We start from the raw sequence: 19,848 nt of genomic DNA, 5'->3' as shown, positions 1-19,848 counted from the left end.
TTTGGCCTAACAGAGTCGTAAACACAAAAGGGCCCACTGATGATTACGGTACATGATGATTTTCAGGTTTCCTATGCTATCAGATCTGGGAAACAGCAAAGTTATTAACATCTAGGCCATAATTTTTCCATAAAATCTAAAGGTTAAAAAGTCCACACTCAAAAGTGAGATTAAGGGTACTTCCTGGTGACCCAGTGGTTAAGACTCTGTCCTCCCACCACAGGGGGCACAAGTTCAATCCCTGGTTGGGGAACTTAGATCTCACATGCCGCACGGTGTGGCCAAAAAAAACAAAAGTGAGATTAAGATGCATAGCTGATCGGGACTTTCCCGGTGGCACAGTGGTTAAGAATCTGCCTGCCAATGCAGGGGACACGGGTTTGAGCCCTGGTCCAGGAAGATCCCACATGCCGCGGAGCAACTAAGCCCGTGCGCCACAACTACTGGGCCTGAACCTTAGAGCCCGCAAGCCACAACTGCTGAAGCCCGCATGCCTAGAGCCCACGCTCCACAACAAGAGAAGCCACCGCAATGAGAAGCCCGCGCACCGCAACAAAGAGTAGCCCCCGCTCGCCACAACTAGAGAAAGCCTGTGCACAGCAACAAAGACCCAACGCAGCCATAATTAAATAAATAAATTAAGTTTTAAAAAAAGAAAACACATACTTAGCAGATCAATTTTTTGTCTTCAAATTGCTTATTAAATAAAAATCCTAACCATAATGATGGATACATGTCATTATACTTTTACCTAAACCCATACAAAGTAAAACACCAAGAGTCAACTGTAACGTAAATGATGGACTTAGGGTGATCACGATGTGTTGCTATAGGTTCATCAGTTGTAACAAATGTACCACTTTTTTGGTGGGGGATGTTGATAATGGGGGAAGGTTGTGTGAGTAGGTATGAGCAGGTAACATATGGGAAATCTCTGTATCTTCCCCTTAAGTTTGCTGTGAACCTAAAACTGCTCTAAAAAAATGGTCTTAATAATAGTAATTTTAAAAAATCCTATGATCAGTATTTTCTTACTTGTAAAAAAAAAAACCTCTTAATTAATCCAGCAGTTTTATAATAGACATATACTACTAGTTACATGTACTCTAAGAAAACTAAAGAGGAGATCTTATTTTATACATTAAAGAAAATCTTGGCTCATATAATCAAAATACTCTTTTACAAATGTACCTATTTTGCTATAAATAAAAGTCATCACCTCTTCCTCTGGCTCATTCACTTCACTTTCATTTCCAGATTGTTCCTCTGTTTCAGCTCCTCCTTCTTCTTCTTCTTCATCCTCTTCAAGATTTTCTCCTTCTGTCATAGAATCTTTTGAGTCTTTGTCATTTACTAGGCCTTGGAGTGAGGAGAAAGTAGAAAAAGACATAAAAAAAAAGATAAAGGCAAGTTTTCGACAGTATTACACCACTTAAAGTATGTATTAAGATAATTCAACAGCCATGTTCCCAGAATAAAATAAGAACAGAATTTAAAACTATTTTGAGAACCATTTAAAAAACTTAATTAGATCTTTATTTCAACAAAGGAGCACTGATACATTTCTTAACCACTAGCCAAAAAAAAAAAAAAATTTTTTTTTTCCCTTTCTCAGAGCTTCAAACTGTTTATCTCAGTGTCAGATGAACAAAGGCAAACAGTAGCAGCACATAAGGTGCAGCTTCAGCCACGTACAATGCAACCTTGGTCATACTTTTTATCAAATGATATTTCAAGGATCTCTAAACACTCAAGGATATAATAAAATTATATCGCTTTAATGGAGAAGTCGCATTTGACTATCAATTTGAATGTCTGCAAATTAAGACTGAGGGAAGGAGGCAAAGCTATATGGTGACACATCTAACAGCTGTGTCACCAAAGAGCTTGTTTTTTCCTTCAGTAACAGCGTGTTCCTCCAAAGGGAATTCCCTGGCTTGAATCTCTTTCCTCCTCCTCATGTTCATCCACATTTTGCTGCCTAGTCAATTCTTATTATCATTTGAGTTCCAAACTACTCTCTACTTTCAAGATGCACATACCATGGTCTCATCTGATCCGACTTTTCCCCACGCTCCCTAGTCCTAATCCAGCCTTTTCCTGTAGTTGGGGTAGACTCTTCTGTGTCACAAAGTATACTAACCTTGCATTCGTGATCATCAAATTGCTTCTCCATAGAGAATATCGTTCAATATGCACTTTCAAATCCTATACATTCTTCAAATTCAGTCTAAGTTTCACTTCCTGCATAAACTCACTGAGTACTACTTTTCCTCCTACTTACTCTAAAGCACTTGCAGAATCGATCACAGCACTTTACACTTAAAGATACACCATGTAATGGTTTTTCTAATGATTTCAATACATGTTACATCAGATTATATAAGAGCCTTGAGAACAAAAAACTTTTTTTATATATTCAAAACTCATTAGAGGCCATATATTGATAAATACACAGTAGGTGTTTAGTAAATACTTGTTTACTCACAGAATCTTAGACAATTAGAGCAGACAGAAACTTTAGTGACGATGTGATTTAACCCTTTCATTTTATGAGGTATACTGAAGCCCAGAAAGTTTGAATAACTAACACAACCAACAAAAACAAAAAATTACTCCAGTGTCTTAAGTCTAACCAATTAAGAATTGATAAAAACACAGATGTACAGAGTGATGAAAGTAGGTACATTCAAGTTTGGAAATTAAAAAAAAAAATTGAGAAAAGATGGATAAAGCTCAGAGAGATCTGTTTTAAAAGAAAAATAATACTGAGGGAAAAAACTGCTATCTCAGATTGAGATACCATTAACTTACTATTTTATTTATTTATTTATTTGGAATTTCAGAAGCAATATATTGCTTTAATGTTATCAAAGGCAAAAAATTAAAAGTCAGGACTATATAAATCTAAGCACTCTCAATAAAAAATATCACAGTGCTGATAAACTCACATGGCCTAATATACCATTATACCTTTTTTATAGCCACTTTAAAATACGTGTCACAGGAAGAACTCTAATGGATAAGTAGCTTTGTTTTGATAGCTGTACATCTAATTTGTAAGGAAAATACTACTATTTCTAACACATTTTCATTTGCATTGCAAGTTAGTTTCAAAAGCAGTTTATAAATATATTTTGCATTTGCTAAGCTGTATAATAAACAGTTCAGTTGCTGACCTCTAGGACACTGTCAATCTAAAATAAACAATGCAGATAAAAATGTACAAAGGACATACGGTTAATAAAACGTAAAATCTAGACAGTACAATATTTAAAATGTGGGTCAGAATTAAGTGTACTTGGGGACCAAAATAATCAAATACTGTTCTCTTGAATTTGAGCTGCTTGGTGCCTCAGTTTTCCTGCTCATAACAGAGTAATAATTGTGATACTCCCTTTCAAATGGTTTTCATTTGTATTTCTCTGCTCACTAGACATGCTAAGCATTTTCCCCACATACTTACTATGTCAGAAAGAGCACAGCTTTGAATTCTGGCTCGATTGTTAACCTAGTATTTTGATTTGGGCTTTACATAACTCACTTGTCAAATATGAACATTACCTTCCACTTTAATTTTGGCAAACTGGAAGTACTCAATAAAAATACCAACTCTTCCCTGCCCTCCCTCATTTGATTATGTTATGTTCATCTATCTATTGTGTATCAATTTGCCTGTGTTCTTTATGTAAGTGATAATAACCTGGCACAGAAACTATTTTCACTTCAATCTTAGTTATTTCTTTCATTGTATAAAAGTTTTAAGCACCCAAATCTGCCAACATATGTGTGCTTTCTTGCATTATTTTAAAATTTAGGAAAATTACCACCTCTCCAAATATCTGATGATCAGATCTATTTTTAACTTTTAAAAAATAAATATTTAACTCCTCAATCCATCTGGAGTTTGATGACATAAGATGTGGCTCTATATCAATTTTCCCCCTAAATGCTCACCTTGTTGTTCTTATCCTATTTTTAAGATTCCTATTTTGTCATACAATAAATTGTTTTGTATTTAATTGGGGCAACTTCTGGGCTTTTATTTTATTCTACTGATTTTATTTTTAATTTATGAAATACACTCTTCTGTTTTATAGGTAATTTATTCATATGACTTTTCTTTTTTCACTTTTATTCTTCCCATTTCTGTTCCTTTTATAATATTATAATATAATCTAGAACTTCCAAACCAGAATTAAATTACATTGCCTATTACCATTTTGGTTTTGTTCTTAAAGTGTGTCTTACTAGAGAATGGACTTGAGGAAATGGGGAGGGGGAAGGGTAAGCTGTGATAAAGTGAGAGAGTGGCATGGACATACATACACTACCAAATGTAAAATAGATAGCTAGTGGGAAGCAGCCGCATAGCACAGGGAGATCAGCTCGGTGCTTTGTGACCACCTAGAGGGGTGGGAGGGAGGGAGATGCAAGAGGGAAGAGATATGGGAACATATGTATATGTATAACTGATTCACTTTGTTATAAAGCAGAAACTAACACACCATTATTGTAAAGCAATTATACTCCAATAAAGATGTTAAAAAAAAAAAGTGTGTCTTAGAGCCAGTAATTCTCTCTATCCTGAGAAAACCAAGATACACACAAAAGTAACATAATAATGTTATTTATAGGGGTGCAAAATTAGAAATAACGTGTCAAACAACAGAATTAACACATTCATACAAAGAAAGATAGCCAGTTTTGTAAAAAATTAAATATTTAGAAAAGTATTTCATGTCAGGAAGAAATTTAATAATATATTAGGTAGAAAAAAATCCAGTTATAAAACTGCAAACACGTGAAGAAATTTTTTTTAAATAGAAGAACATATATCAAAATGTTAACACATGATTCTCCGTGCATATGAAATATCAGTGATTTCTGTCTTCTTGGCATTTTTCAAAATTTCTGCCATGAACACTTCATTACTTTTAATAACATTAAAATGGTTTTAAAAATATGAGAAAATGCTAACTATTAAGTTAGCATTGGGTAGCTATAAGATTGAAATGATAATGAATTTGCAAGTGCTTGAAAACAAAAAACTACCAAAAGCAAAATGCTATATTATCTTGTGGTTTACCAACAGGAAACAGATTTAATATAGATTTATTCATGTATATTTTGTCTATGATATTTAGATTCTAAAACAGAAGGAAAATGGGACGACTTGGGAGCATATTGATTCTAGTTGCCACCATCCTTAGAGTTGCATTGGCAAATGGTGACTGGTGACCTATTTTTTTCCTTTCCATATGCTAAACAAGGACAGACTCCTCAAAAGAAGCCCGAAGTCCTTTAATTTAACTCTTTGCTCGATAAAGGATAAAGCATACTGCTCTCTTTACTGCTACCAAACTGGGTATCCAACTAGTATTTCCTCATGCCCACTATACAGAGAGAGCCATTCATGGAAGTCTTTGGGAAACAAGGCTAAGACTATTTCAAAGCATATAAAGTAAATGAAATAAGTATGTAGATAAATAAACACTCTACTTGAAACGATCATTTTATACAATTAGAAATCTGAAAAGGAAAAGAAAGCAGATAACTTGGGACAAAGTTCAAAGAACAAAAAGAATCACATATGCGTTTATGGGTTGAGAATTAGGAAAAGTGAATAGTTGCATAATCAGTAGCACCTTTCAAATAATGCTCAAATAGATAACAGTAATCAAATTCTCCAAAACAGGATTTACCTTGGAGAAAGAAACCCTATTAATATGCTGGATGTAATATGAAAAAATAATTTTAGAGGAAAAGGATCACCAATGCCTTTGCCATGAAAAGTGGTTTTTCAGATATGCAACATAGTAAATTTATACAATTAGTATAACTGGTCAAGGTAAGGGTCTCCTAATAAATAATCTCCTAATAAAATACTAGCTTCATAGGCTGAAACCCTGTGTCACTTTGAAATGACTACAATACAACATGCTAAGAACTATCAGCAAGCAAGCCAGACTGGTAAGGCCCCACCCTGTTCCAGTTATTTCCACTGGCAAGGCTAGTCGGCTCCTACAGTCCTTTAGGGGAGCCATTCAAATGCTACCTCTTCTTCCAGAACAATCGCAGAAGGATACCGAGAAAGTAAAGTGACCAATCCTCCTGTAGCACATTTCTCACATGTTCTCTAGTCTTTAGAAACAGAGACAACTCCCCCAGTGACTAGGAACTAAAATTTGGTGGGATAGTTTCAAACTTCTAACTGGTACCCCCTTATATAGTGTCAAGCCTGCACTGTCTTAAGAAATAGTGTTATTGAAAATATATACTGTATATGAGATGCTTTAATCAAAAGTAGGTTTTAAATTAGCAACCAAAAATTCTAAAATTAAGAGAGGCTGACAGGATTATATTTTTTCCATCATTATCATTTGCTTCAAGTTTTACATGACTGTTTTCCTCCAATTTGGGATTATGTAATGAAATCAAGAAGTAAGTCACCCAGGTCTTACCTAACACTATTATGTAACACTCAACATCAAAAAACAGAAAGTATACAAAAGTAAACGCTAACTGAAGACATTATAAAGCAAATTCTAGAAACGATCTGTCAAATACCATCTTTGTTTTCTCTCTGTAATTAATTGCTTACCTAGTTTTATTAAGAATTCTCGTTCCAAGTCGTGTACCTGCCTGATGGATTCTTCCAGAGAATTACAGAGTTTGATCTTTGGTCTTAGCAGTTCTAGTGTGTCACTGATCATGTAATCTATGTCAATAGGAAATGGATGGTCTTTTGTCCAAACCTCCAAACTTTTCTTCCACCAAACATAACGCTGATAACAAATGAAAAATAAATTTAGCTATAAGAAATTAACAACAAAATATTTAAAATAATCTGTATTGTGACATCACCTAATTATAACAACTAAAGAGTTGTACAAGACACCTACCATTTTTATTAATGGTCAACAGCAGTGATCCTAGCACATTTATTTCCCTCCATCTATATAGTTCCTAAGCCATCTGGTGACTTTAATTTAAATATATTTTTTATTGTAACTGTCATAATCTTTTTTTAAAGGCAAGGAAAAATTATAAATAAATAAAACAGCAAATAAATTTTCAGGTACTGAAACCAGGCAGAAACTCCACTCCCAAATCCCAAATAGGGCTTAAATATTTAATTTTACAAAAACAACCAAATTCAAGGCAACGGTTTTGATAAATTATAATTATTTTCTCTATACTACCTGCTTTGATTTTTTTAAAGAGTCAAAGTATCTGAAGATAGGGTTTTTGAATATATAAAAATCAGTAATCAACAAGCATTTATTGAACATCTACTGTGTATATGGCACCATTTAGATATTTTCCCTCATCTCCTAGCTTGGCTCCTTCATTCTATTTTGTACTTGTAATTCTCAAGTTTAACTAAAAAGCACAACCCATGAATTTACTTGTATATAAACAGGTGTTCCTCTGGGTGTTTAATCTTCCTGTCCAGTTTCTTCTAGGTCTTTGCTACTCAAAGTGTGAGAACTCAGAGCTTATTAGACATACAGAATCTGAGACGTCCCCTACCCTAGGCCAACTGAATCACAGTGTGCATCTTAACAATATAGCCAGGTGATGTGTGTACACACTGAAGTTTAGAAGCACTGCTGCAGGTGAGCCTTTCTCTCTGCCTTCCAATATGTAACTGGACACTGTGTTACAGGCAGCACACACTGACTGCATCTCCCAGGCCTCACTCACTTCTTACTCCCGTGCCCTAAGTATATCCCTGCTACACATTCCTGCTATTAATCAATGTGGAAAATACTTTTGTCTCTTTCTACTCCTGAATATTTCTGAGTGGCTCTTTTCTCTCTGCCAGTGATGTTAGAGTGAGTACAAATAAGAACACTCTTCTGAAAGGGATCCTGCTTTGGACGCTGATAGTGATAACTGATATTCTGCAGCAAAACTTTGGTTTTAAATACAGGCAGTCTCCAACTTAAGGCATTTCTTACATGGAACAGAGAATCTGAGTCTCAAATCTTCAACACACCTTCCCCATTTTTGGCTCATCAATTCAGAAAACAAGAGAGTAACAAGTTACCCTCTAATGCAAAGATAAAGTAATAGGAGAAAGTTACAAACAGCTCTTCCCCAAGAGTAGTTACCCCCACTTAACACCAGCTACTATGTGGATGTATTTTTGACACCTCAAAGTTGTAGTTTTAAATTTATTTTCTTTGTCAATGGGTAAACAAAAACAACATAACAGATTAGATAGAAAGGAATGATCAAATAGAACTGAATGGTACCACTGGTACTTTATTTCAGTAACATCTGGAGAATTTGATAGTGAGCTATTCCCCCTAATAGTACTTATAACATTGTGTTTGATGGGAAATAATGATTAGGTTCCAGACAACCAAGCTACAGCTAACTTTTGGAACATGAACTGTATAGAAGCTGTAGAACTGTCTCTGTATTTGTATCTGAATTTAATTTATACTATACTTGCTCTAAATCACCAGTTTACACAAGTAACTCAAGATATGGAAAGCACAGCCCAAGAGTTTAGCAATGAATGAACAAATATTTCTTTCAGTGTTAATGATGGGTCTTTTTTTTTAAATTTAGAAACAAGAATTTTAGATATAAAACCAGAACACAAATGAGTGAGAATGTTATCAAATGCATAAATATTACAAGTAATTTGATTCATGAATTACATACCAAATACAAAATAATCCATACTATACCAAATTTATAAACTGCACCAAAATAATTCCCAAAATTAATGATCATCAATTATAAAATTTAAAATGTAATCAGAATGTTTATGATAGAATTCATCATACATATATTTTTAAAATTTTTCTTTCTTTTTTTTGGCCATGCTGTGTGGCATACAGGATCTTAGTTCCCTGACCAGGGATCGAACCTGTGCCCCCTGCAGGAAGCACAGAGTCTTAACCACTGGACTGCCAAGGAAGTCTCCATCATATATTTTAAAACCTCTAAAGCTAAGTATACTTGCAAGAATAAATCTTACCTAACTATGAATATATCTTATACATAACATATGAATGCTACAGGGTTTCTTCTCTAATATTTTTGTAACACAAGCAATGCATTAAATGATGCCAACTGCTTATTTCAATTTACATACCTGAAAATACACAAGGAAGCAATCGAGTTTTCGTTTACTAGAACCTCTGTCAAAGTACTGGCCACAGGTATCCAAAATAGTGCACACTAGTCTAATCCTGAAAAGGTGCTCGGGAGGGTCCAGTGAACTTGGAGAGCCATCAGGGTTAACACCAAATGAAGTAAAAGAATAAAGAGTTCTAAAAATAACAGCCGATTCCACCATTCGGTAATTATAAAGTTCCCCTAAGAACTTGGCACTGCTGATACGTCTCTGATTAAATTTAGGTTGATTAACCTAAAGGGGGAAGAAAAAAAAAAGCAGATTTCCATTAAAGAATAGCAATGTGTTTGAGAAGAGGTAAAATTCTCCTATGTCACTTGACAACATCACTCACTGAACAGAGAAAAAATAATGGGTTCTTTTCTTATATGCTAATAGGTAGTCACTTCCGGGTGTCCTTTTTCTCTAAGAAATGTCTATAAAATGTTTTAATAAAAAGAACATGTTAAGTATTAAATTTAATATTAAGCTATTGTTAAATGAATTAAGTTTATAAAACAGTTAAAATGTAATTCTCCCTATCAGCCCTCTGTAACTTATTTTCTCTGAAATCCATGAATTAAGGAAACAACAAGCATACAGAAAGAGGGAAATTCTTACAGAAATTCTTATCAAATGATTACCAATTCTCCTAATTAATAAATTTATGAATTCCTATAACGTGAATGCCAACAGTAACCAGGAAATAATAAAAATTTACTATACTCTTCTAAAATAAGCTTAACTGAACTTGAAGAAAAGGCAAAAAATACTTCAGCATTAGCCTGAGAGAAGACTAGGAAATCTGACACAACAGGGTTTATTAAGAAATCATTATCTTCAAAAAAGTAATAGTAAATGACACCATATGGGGAAAAGAGGGTTTTCAAATCCTTATTTTTCAATAATAGGACTTAAAGGCTCTCTAAATTGTCCACAGATTCCAATGTGCTGCAGGTCTTTGTTACCTCCATTCCTAATCGAATATCTTCTAAAACTCCATCCACAACATGGATTCCAACATCCTCCTGGTAGAGCACTAGTCCTGCTAAGAGGTTGGCTACACAATGAATGCTGTTGTATTTCACATTCCAGATGTTTATCATACAACAAATCACATAGTCTTTCACTTCTTGGTCCTGCCAAGGCAACTTTCGCATCTGTCTCAAAACCTAAATGAAGAGAATTTTGTTTAAATGACTAAGATAAGCACTAAGTAGTCCAAAATACCCTATAATACAAATATTTTGTTATGATTATACAGTCACAGAACTTTTGAAATGGAAAATACTTTATAGATTCTCTACCAGCCTCTTCACTTTAGAGATAGGAAAAATAAGATTTTTCTAATTATTGGTAAAATTTATTCACATTTTCCCTTTATCTTTCCATAACGCCCTTAAATTTCCTAGAGTTTCCAGGACTTCAATCAAGCTAACAGTATACACTCATACTCAGGTCACTGAAAGAAATACCCAAGATTTAACAAAAATAATGTTTTCTTTTGTGCATCATTTGATGTAAATAACCTTAGACACTTCTTTTTATAAATGAAAAATTTCCAATAACGAAATAAACCCAAGGTCATCTGGTTAAAAGATCCCTTAAGATGGAGGACACAGGACTTCCCTGGTGGTCCAGTGGTTAAGACTTTGCCTTCCAGTGCATGGGGTACAGGTTCAATCACTGGACAGGGAGCTAAGATCCCACATGCCTCGAGGCCAAAAAACCAAAACATAAAACAGAAGCAATATTGTAACAAATTCAATAAAGACTTAAAAAAAAATGGTCCACATCAAAAAAATCTTAAAAAAAAAAGATGGAGGACACAACATCAAGACTGACATCACACAGTTTCCTTGCATGTAAAGGGGGGATGATAGGCACTTACTCCATAAGTCTGGTCTAAGGGTTAGACAAGTTAAAGGGCATGAAGTACGTAGGAATGTGTCTGGCGCATTACAAGCACCCCATAAAAGTTAGCTATTACTTTCAAAATCTCTACTGGTAATGAGATAATCAGCAGAGCTCTAGTCATCATCAAGTTCTTTCCATTTTTATTCTGAAAGAAAATGGATACTGTTGGCAGAATGTAAAGTAGTCCTTTCATCTCTATTCTATACCCACAATCCACCTTTCAAGCACTAAATATGTTCTCATATCAGCTTCAATGGAAACGTTAACATCATCTCAAATGCATAAGCATTCCATACTCTTCAAACTTTTAGCCAATTCTAAAACAGCTTTCAAATCCTGTTGTCTTAAATAACTACTGTCTCTGGATCCCTGAAGGTGGCTTCAATTTTTAAAGTTGTGCTCATTCGTCATCACCTTCTACCCCGCCCACCCATGACACATGTATTATTCCATGACTCTTATCCTCCCCATAGGTTTCCTCTGTCCAGAAGTTAATTTGCTTCAATTTTTTTTTCCTGAAAAAAGTTCCATACCATGTTGTTTCAACTTGTAGAGTTGACCAAAAAATGTTTACTCAACATGTCTCACTTAAAAGTGAAGGTTCTAACAAGGTAACTACAATAATTAAGGTAACAGGTCGGTGGTTCTTAACCTTTTCTGGAAATTGACCCCTGCTGAGAATCTAAAGAAAGCTACAGACCCTCTTCTGGAAAAATAGACAGGCCCAGAGATTCAATATCATTAAGTTCCAGAGGATCACGGGCCTCTTAAAGCCTACTTAAGGTTAAGAACCCCTGTACTGAAAGCAAAATATTTAAAGGCAAATTCATTACAGAACATCAGAGACAAAGTAATAGTTTCAAATGTACACACAGCAGCAACATCAAATTTAGAAGAATTACCATTTTAATTAGAATAAGAAGTAACTATCATAAAAGGAAAATAAAACATATGTCCCATACATTATGTATCATCGTATGAATTCCTTCTTGTGATGACTTGTATGGAATCAATCATAATGGAACTTGCGATCTAATCCTACCTCTCCTAAACTCCACTGCTGGGACTTTAACAATTCTGCTTCAATTTCTCCATTCAAAAAATGTGAATAATGCAAACTACTTACATTTCCTATCTATACTTTGTGGGGCACTGAAGCAACTGATAAACAAGCTGATCTAGGAAAACTGAAATATATGTCCTTGACCTAAAACAATTTGGTGCAGGGCTAGAAGGAAAGTGCACTGCAATCAGTACTATTATCATCAGGATGAAAAAGAATTAATTTGGTTGAGTGTTATATAAGCTTAGCACTACCACAAATCTCAGGTTGACTACTGTTCTATGATTTCATTAAGATTTACCTTCTCAGTGGTAACCTTGGAGAGATCCTTGTACAAAAGTTTCCGGACATATTCCTGGAGAGGAGGACGTTTCTTTTTCACTGTTTTTTCAGCTGGAGGTGGGTTGCAGTAGTAATATGCATTCTCCACCATTGTGACATATCTTGCATCGAGATGCATCGCTTGTTTCTTTCTCATCATTTGTTCCTAAAATAAAAAGTCTAGTCAAAATACTTTCATTCTAAGGTTTCTTTCTTCCTAACTAAAGTTCTACTCTCAGTGATAAGATTTCAAGACAAAGGGCTAGAAAAGGGAAAAAACCATTACTAGGTATTTCTAAGAGTATGCAAGCATACTAATTGTTATATCACTAATCATGTTTTTAGAACAAATTAGTCCATAACTGCTTGGTCTTAGGCCTTGTCCAATAAAATACTCAGAGAACTCTGCTACAAACATAACTTGGCTTATAACTCTGCCAAACTATATGAACTCTACGTAAAACAAGGCTTATATACGAGTGACTGAAATTAAGGACCAACAATATAAATAAAGGGGTGAATGCCTCTGGCTGTTCCACACACAACAGCTGAGAATAACCTTATTCTGAGAGCTTGTGCCATCCAGCGTTGTACCAGGTAAATCTGACGTGTCTCTATAGACAAGAAAACTAAAAGCCCCCAGTGTCACAACTTGTCCAGAGCCCTCAGCATCAGCTCCAGGAGGTGATTAAAAGCAGTCAATCACCATCTACTTCAGGATCCTCAACCTCAGCACTACAGACGTTTGGGACTGGATAGTTCTTTGTCGGGGTGTGTCGGGGGAGGGTGTTCTGTGCACTGTAGGATGTTTTGCAGCAACCTTCACCTGTACCCACCAGATGCCAGTTGAGAACCACAGACTGATACTGTTTGAAGGTCTTCAAACAGTACTCCTAGTTCTTAAAAGAGCACCACACTAAGTATTAAGATTACTGAATTTATTCAGCCATTTAACATTTTACTTGGCACTTACTATGTGCCAGGCACTACGCTAGGTACTGGAAGTCACCAGTGAACAAGGCGGACATGGCTCCTACCTTCATGAAGCCTAAGAGTCTGGCGCAGGAAGACAGAATAAACAAGCCAACAAATAAACTAACAACCTTTTAAATACTAATTGTGAATAGTGTTATGAAGGAAAATAACAAGGCCCTAAGATGGAGAGTAATGAGAGCCCACTCTAGTCGGGGTGGGTTAGGGACGGCCTCTCTGCAAAAGTGACATTTGAGGTGTGCTCTGAAGGACAAAAGGTTGAGAAGAGACACAGAGAGAGCACCTGAGGCAGAAGCAACAGCAAGACGAGAGGCAATGAGGAGAGAAGGATCTGTTACAGGAACTACATGAAGGCCAGCGTGGTGCCAGCATGGAATGGCGTGAGATCAGTTCTAAGGAGTGAGGAGAGGCTCGGTGAGACCAGATTCTGCAGACCATAGTAACAATGCTGGATTTGAAGCCTGTAGAGGGAAAGCACTGAAGAGCTTCAAGCAGGTGTCTGGACCGGGGTGGCAGGTGGTGGCGGGTGGAGGCAAGACTTCAAGCTTTGGAAAGAAGGCTGTGTCTGCAAGCTCAGGGAGGGCAGGGGCTGTAGCATGTTCACTGATGTAAACCCAGCACCTAAAACAGTGCCTGGCCTAGCACATGGGAGGCTTGGAATTAATGTTTACTAATATACAAAGTAATGAATGCATTTTTTAAAACACATTCAAATCTTTCCCATGGTCTGCCTTTCTATACATGTCAAACCATTGTATACTGGGGGAAATTCTGCTCTTTCATAAGTTCAATTATGGGTATACCAAGTTTCACAATTGTTTCTCTTGTCTATGAATCTGCTAAAGTATACAGGTTGTAGCCTAGCTCCTCTCCTGACCTCTATTTTATAATTTGTGAATGCTTATTAAATGTTGACTCTTCCAGGGCTTCCCTAGTGGCACAGTGGTTGAGAGTCCGCCTGCCGATGCAGGGGACACGGGTTTGTGCCCGGGTCCGGGAAGATCCCACATGCCGCGGAGTGGCTGGGCCCGTGAGCCATGGCTGCTAAGCCTGTGAGTCTGGAGCCTGTGCTCCGCAATGGGAGGGGCCCCAACAGTGAGAGGCCCGCGTACCACAAAAAAAAAAAAAAAAAAAAAATGTTGACTCTTCCAAACAGAGAGAACAGTTCCATGATTAACAGGGCTAGAGATAATGACCTCACCCTGTAAGTTCTTTGAACAAAACATGATGCAACACTTAACTTTTCATTTGTACATACATAACAGTTTTAAATCAAGACTAGTTTCAACCTGTTTGTTATGTAGACCACTTTAGAACCTTCTCCCCCAACACACACACCAAACTACTTTCTTTTTTCTTTTTTGATGTGGACCAATTTTAAAGTCTTTATTGAATTTGTTATAATATTGCTTCTGTTTTATGTTTTGGTTGTTTCTGGCCTCGAGGCATGTGGGATCTTAGCTCCCCCACCAGGGATGGAACCCACACCCCCTGCATTGGAAGGAGAAGTCTTAAGCACTGGACCGCCTGGGAAGTCCCCACACCAAACTACTTTTAACATCAGCCAAGAATAATTTTAAATGCAAACCAGTTAAAAGGTTATGTGTGTTCCCAAACAAATATGGGTACATTTTAGATCATCCCACAAGCATTCGCGCTTCAGACCAAACTCTCCTCCTCCTCCCTCATCTCTGTGACTGGCACCATCACCCACTCAGATGCTCATGCTGGAATCCAGGGTCTTATCTTAGGGCCCTTTCCCTTCCTCGCCCCTGGTATCTCACCATCACATCTCATCAGTTCTGCTTCCTAAAATTCTTCATACAGCCAGTTTTTATTCCCCCCCCCATCCTTACCATTTCTTCATTGTTTTCCCCGTAGGTTTTGAAAACAGCCATTTCACAGTTCTGTCTACCTCTGGCCTCAGCCACCTCAGTTATCTCCTCCACACCGACCTTTCTAAAACCATAAATCTGATCATACCTATCCTACCTGCTTAACATCCTTCAATAGCTACTCTCTACCACTGGGGGAAATCCCTCGTTCCTTAGCACAGTGCTCACACTCGGGGCTGTGCCTACGTCTCCAGTGTTACCTGCAGCCTCTTGACTCAGTGTATCTCTCTTCTCTGCCTTTGAGACTCAGGTGAGTCTCTAAAATAAACACCATTTTTTCCAGGAAACCTTTCCTGACATACCAAGACTAGATTAAGCACCTCTTCTATCTATACACATAATACCCTATGCTGACCCACAGTATTATATTGCATCCCCCTCCCTGTGTTCCAACTGTCCATCTGTCTGAGTTATTAGACTGCAAATTCCATGAGGGCAGGAACTATCTTTTTCACTTTTATATCCCAAGGGTCTGACAGAAGAGTCAGACTCAATAAACACTCAATAAACACTGGGAAGTTGTTAGGGAAGATCTCTCCTGACTCATTCTGTCTGGCTTAAGTACTCCCTCCATGAGCCCATAAAATCCTCTGCATACCTCTCTCTGTTAAAGCACTTAAAACACTACACTGGAATTAGCACTAGATATGGACCACTTTGAGGATGGCAACTATGTTTCATTTCTTTGTACTAACCACCCCCAACCAGCCATAGCATCCCTGCAGAACTGAGCTCAGTGCCTAACACATAGGAGAAGCCCCAAAAGCGTTACATGATAAACAAGGCTCCTATCCAGAAAGCAAGACAATCAATGATAAAAGGCTAGCTGCTTTCGCTACAAGAGGGGGAAAGATCCACTGAGTGAAGAAAACCAGTCGGGCAGGAAGAACTCTGGTTTCCAGCAGTGGGATAAGTATCCACACCACCACAACTAGTAAACTTTCCCTAGCAAAAAGTAAACATAGAGGGTTCAATATTACAGATAAAATATAGACATTTTTAAAACCTAAGCTTTCTTGGCACCTCTATTACATTTTCATATGCAGTGTCTCATTTAACCCTACCAGCTTGAGCCAAAGAGGAGGAAGAATTTTTTCTGTGTTACAATAAAAATTTGAACTTGGAATGACTATTATATGAATAAGCCTAGAGAGAATGTGGAAATAAAGTCCATGTGATGGCCTTCACATTAATATTTTTGTTTACTAGAAATAAATTCCCATGTTTTTTTCATTTTAAATATTGCCAGAGAAGTATTCAAGCTTACAATTAGATTCTAAAAAAATAACACACCTAGAGAAAAAGACACAATCAACACGTCCGTAAAAGCAACACTGATGTAATGACAGTCTATTCCCGGGGAGTCCTAAACCAGGGCTAACACTGACACCCTCCCCCACCATACTCTCTCCCCTGCAAAGGCTGCAATCGAATGCATGGGTATTACCAATAAGCATACTAACTTAATTGCTTAATAAACTTGATGGCCATGCTGGCATCCTAATTAGCTTAAGAAATATCTTCTCCCCCAAGTTAATTTTCCAAGCTTATGTTTTATGTTTTCCAATTAAAAAAATTTAAGCTTTATAATTTATGGCACAGTAAAGATGTACCAAGAACATCCACGAAGAGGGCTCTAACACAAGAGTATTTAGAGTACCTGCTCCTCCGCATCGTTTGTAAAAAGTTACCTGGGGCTGAATTTAATCCCCCTTCACAATAGTGTGAACTCACTGGCAGTCAAATGAGAAAAATTCCTACAGCTCTCCAGGAACGGCTGGAGTTCTAGTTCAGGTAGAAGTGTTCAAATGGCAGAGCAAGATAAAAGGAACTCGTCAAAAATTTTAACCCCTGGAGTAAATCAAGAACCTCAACCTCTTGCTAGGATCCTCAAGCCCTTACCAAAAGTACACTGGTCCTCAGGTGAGATTCTGGAGATCTGAAAAGAAATCTTCCACATGTTTCTAGTAGGGTACATGCCATTTCAATATGGTGATGGGAAAAGTCTGATAGAAGCATCTGTAAAAATAATAATGATGAAAAACCACAAAGACAACATTTCAATCCTATTAGAGAAAGAAAACATTATATACCTAATGTGTGCAACAAGTTTTAAAATGTCACTGTAAAAAGAAGAATAGCTAAACACAACATTGTAAATCAACTATAATTCAATTAAAAAAAAAAAACCTAGTTTACTTTAGATGCCAAGCTTCATCACTGGGTATCTTTGTGTTAGGCCATAAAATTTTATCTAAAAACTTCAGGATATTTAATGTCATTCCTTTTAGATAGATATATGAAAACTAATTTATCAAAGCCCATTTTATATTTATCAGGAGATGCTATGTATTTAAGCAAATGCCACATACATAGCTAACATTTTCTAAATAGCTTTTTGGTTTTGGTTTATATGACATTTACCTTTAAACTTCTGACAACAAAAGCCTTACTGTATGAAATTTACAAACACACTGCCACATTTTACTATTTATCCCTCCAATATTTTTCTGTGCACATTTTCTAAGCCAAAAAAGATTTACACATATCATTTAATAATTTGGTTTCTTTGGGTTAACATGAGTATTTTTCCACGTCTTTATTATCCTTCTATGGCATGATTTAAAGGGTGCATAGTACTTATAATATGAACTATACTAAAACTTAACTGATTTTTATTTATGGGACATCCAAATTGTTTACAGTTTTTTGCTACTGTAAACAATGGTGTGACAAACACTCTTGCAGATAAATTTGTGCACGTTTATGATTATTTCCTTAAAACAAATGTACAGAAATGAACCTGTGTCAAATAAATGTATATTCTTCCTATATATATCAGTAATTAATACAAAGAAATATACTAATATGTCTAAGTTGGTCATGGCATGATTCCTTTCAATGACAGCATTGAAAAAACTTTCACAACCTCTCTTAAAATGCTGTCCAAAGTTCCCCTAATGTACTTTGTAGTCTCCTGAGATGCTCCAAGTAGGTTTAGGAGACTTAACCCCTTGAATATTTACAATGATTATTAATATTTTAAATACTCTTAAGAAATCATGCAGTAAAGAAACTTGTTAACTCAGGGTTTTCCAAATGTATTTGAACCCATGAGACCCATTTTGTGTGACATACCTAGTGATATCTCAAAGAAATCAACTTGATAAAAAATGTGTTATTGTTAAGTAATGACCAATTCCAAATGCAGAAGAATTATTTCATCTGTGCTGCATCAGCTTTACCACACATAACTAGTTAGTTACTAATGAATTTCTACCTTAATTCTATTGTGGACAAAAAAACATAATCTGAATAATTTCAATTTTTTTGAACTTGCTGAGACTTTCTTTTTGGCTGATTTTGGTAAATCATCCATGTGCATTTGAAGAGATTATAAATTCTGATCCTGTTGGGTATAGTGTCAATTAGATTAAGGTTGTTCAATCCTGAATATACTTACTAATGTTGTCTGCCTATGCTTTTAGCTACTAAAAGGTGTTTTCAAGTCTCTCACTGTAATTGTGGATTTATTTCTCTTTCCTTGTCGATTTTTTGCTTTATGTATTCTAAAAATACAGTACTGGATGCATACTGATTCAGGAGGGTAACACACTTTCCTATTAAAAGGACCTCATCATCATTATGAACTATGCTTCTTTATTTCTAATAATGCTTAGTGCCTTAAAGCCTACTTTGTCTGATAATAATAAAACCAGGTGCTTTTACTTATTCATTATTTTTTAGTGCTTCCATGGTATATTTCCCCCATCTTTTTATTTTAGGCTTCCTGGTGTTAATATTTAAGGGTATCTTCCTTGTAGTCAGCATATAATGTTGTTGTTTTAATCAAGTCATATTCTTAAGGCTTTTACTTAACGTATTTTGTCCTTCTACATTTCATGTAATTACTGTTATAGGTATTTGTATCTACCATCTTATTATTTGTTCTATTTTGCTCATCTGTTTATTGTTCCTTTTTACTCCTCTTTTGTCTTCCTGTAGATTAATCAAATATTTCTTAATTACATCATTTCCCAGCACTTACAAACTGAAGCATTAAAACTTTAGATGTGTCTATTAAAAAATATTTCAAATGATTCACCACTAACCTTCAAACAATGCAGTGTATCATTTTTTGTGAACATCTTAAACTTGGTGAGTTCTCCAATAAAACGAACAGTTTTGTTCTTTGTTTCAATATTGATCTGGTCCTTTTTTCGTACCTACAAATTAAGAGAAGAGACACTGCTTAAATAATTAACATTTTGAAATCTGTGATAAGAATTGTTATTTTAATAAGACTGAATTCACTCTAGATATTTTAAATAAATTTGGGTATAATTTCTTGTTATATTCAAATTATCTTAAGTTAAAGCAAAATAAGCTCTGTAGAACACCAGTGCCAGGACATGCTTTGCAAAACTGTTTCATGGTCAAATAATTTGGGGAAACAATGCATTTCATCAGCCTTAAGAGGCTCTCAAATAAAGAAACCTGTTTAACTTAATTCAATGTTT

The 19,848-nt window shown here is 35.9% G+C and overlaps 1 protein-coding gene across 2 annotated transcripts in view; it reads right to left on the bottom strand.

Annotated features, from left to right (window-relative positions):
- Window positions 1-19,848, bottom strand: part of UPF2 (UPF2 regulator of nonsense mediated mRNA decay) — a gene marked incomplete at its 3' end in the record, with an annotated part of 99,801 nt that overhangs the window by 23,294 nt on the left and 56,659 nt on the right. For both annotated transcript variants that reach the window (XM_081230096.1, XM_081230097.1), the window contains exons 10-16: window positions 19,441-19,554; window positions 17,231-17,347; window positions 12,421-12,606; window positions 10,108-10,311; window positions 9,119-9,394; window positions 6,605-6,788; window positions 1,220-1,359 (exon numbers count right to left, since the gene is read on the bottom strand). In XM_081230096.1, coding sequence (XP_081086222.1) covers window positions 1,220-1,359; window positions 6,605-6,788; window positions 9,119-9,394; window positions 10,108-10,311; window positions 12,421-12,606; window positions 17,231-17,347; window positions 19,441-19,554 — 1,221 coding nt within the window. The remainder of the gene's footprint in view (window positions 1-1,219; window positions 1,360-6,604; window positions 6,789-9,118; window positions 9,395-10,107; window positions 10,312-12,420; window positions 12,607-17,230; window positions 17,348-19,440; window positions 19,555-19,848) is intronic.

This window comes from Mesoplodon bidens (genome assembly GCF_964165515.1).
Source record: "Mesoplodon bidens genome assembly, chromosome: 3".
NCBI lineage: Eukaryota > Metazoa > Chordata > Mammalia > Artiodactyla > Ziphiidae > Mesoplodon > Mesoplodon bidens.
Note: the sequence above shows the minus strand (reverse complement) of the source record. Positions and strands in the feature narration are given on the sequence as shown.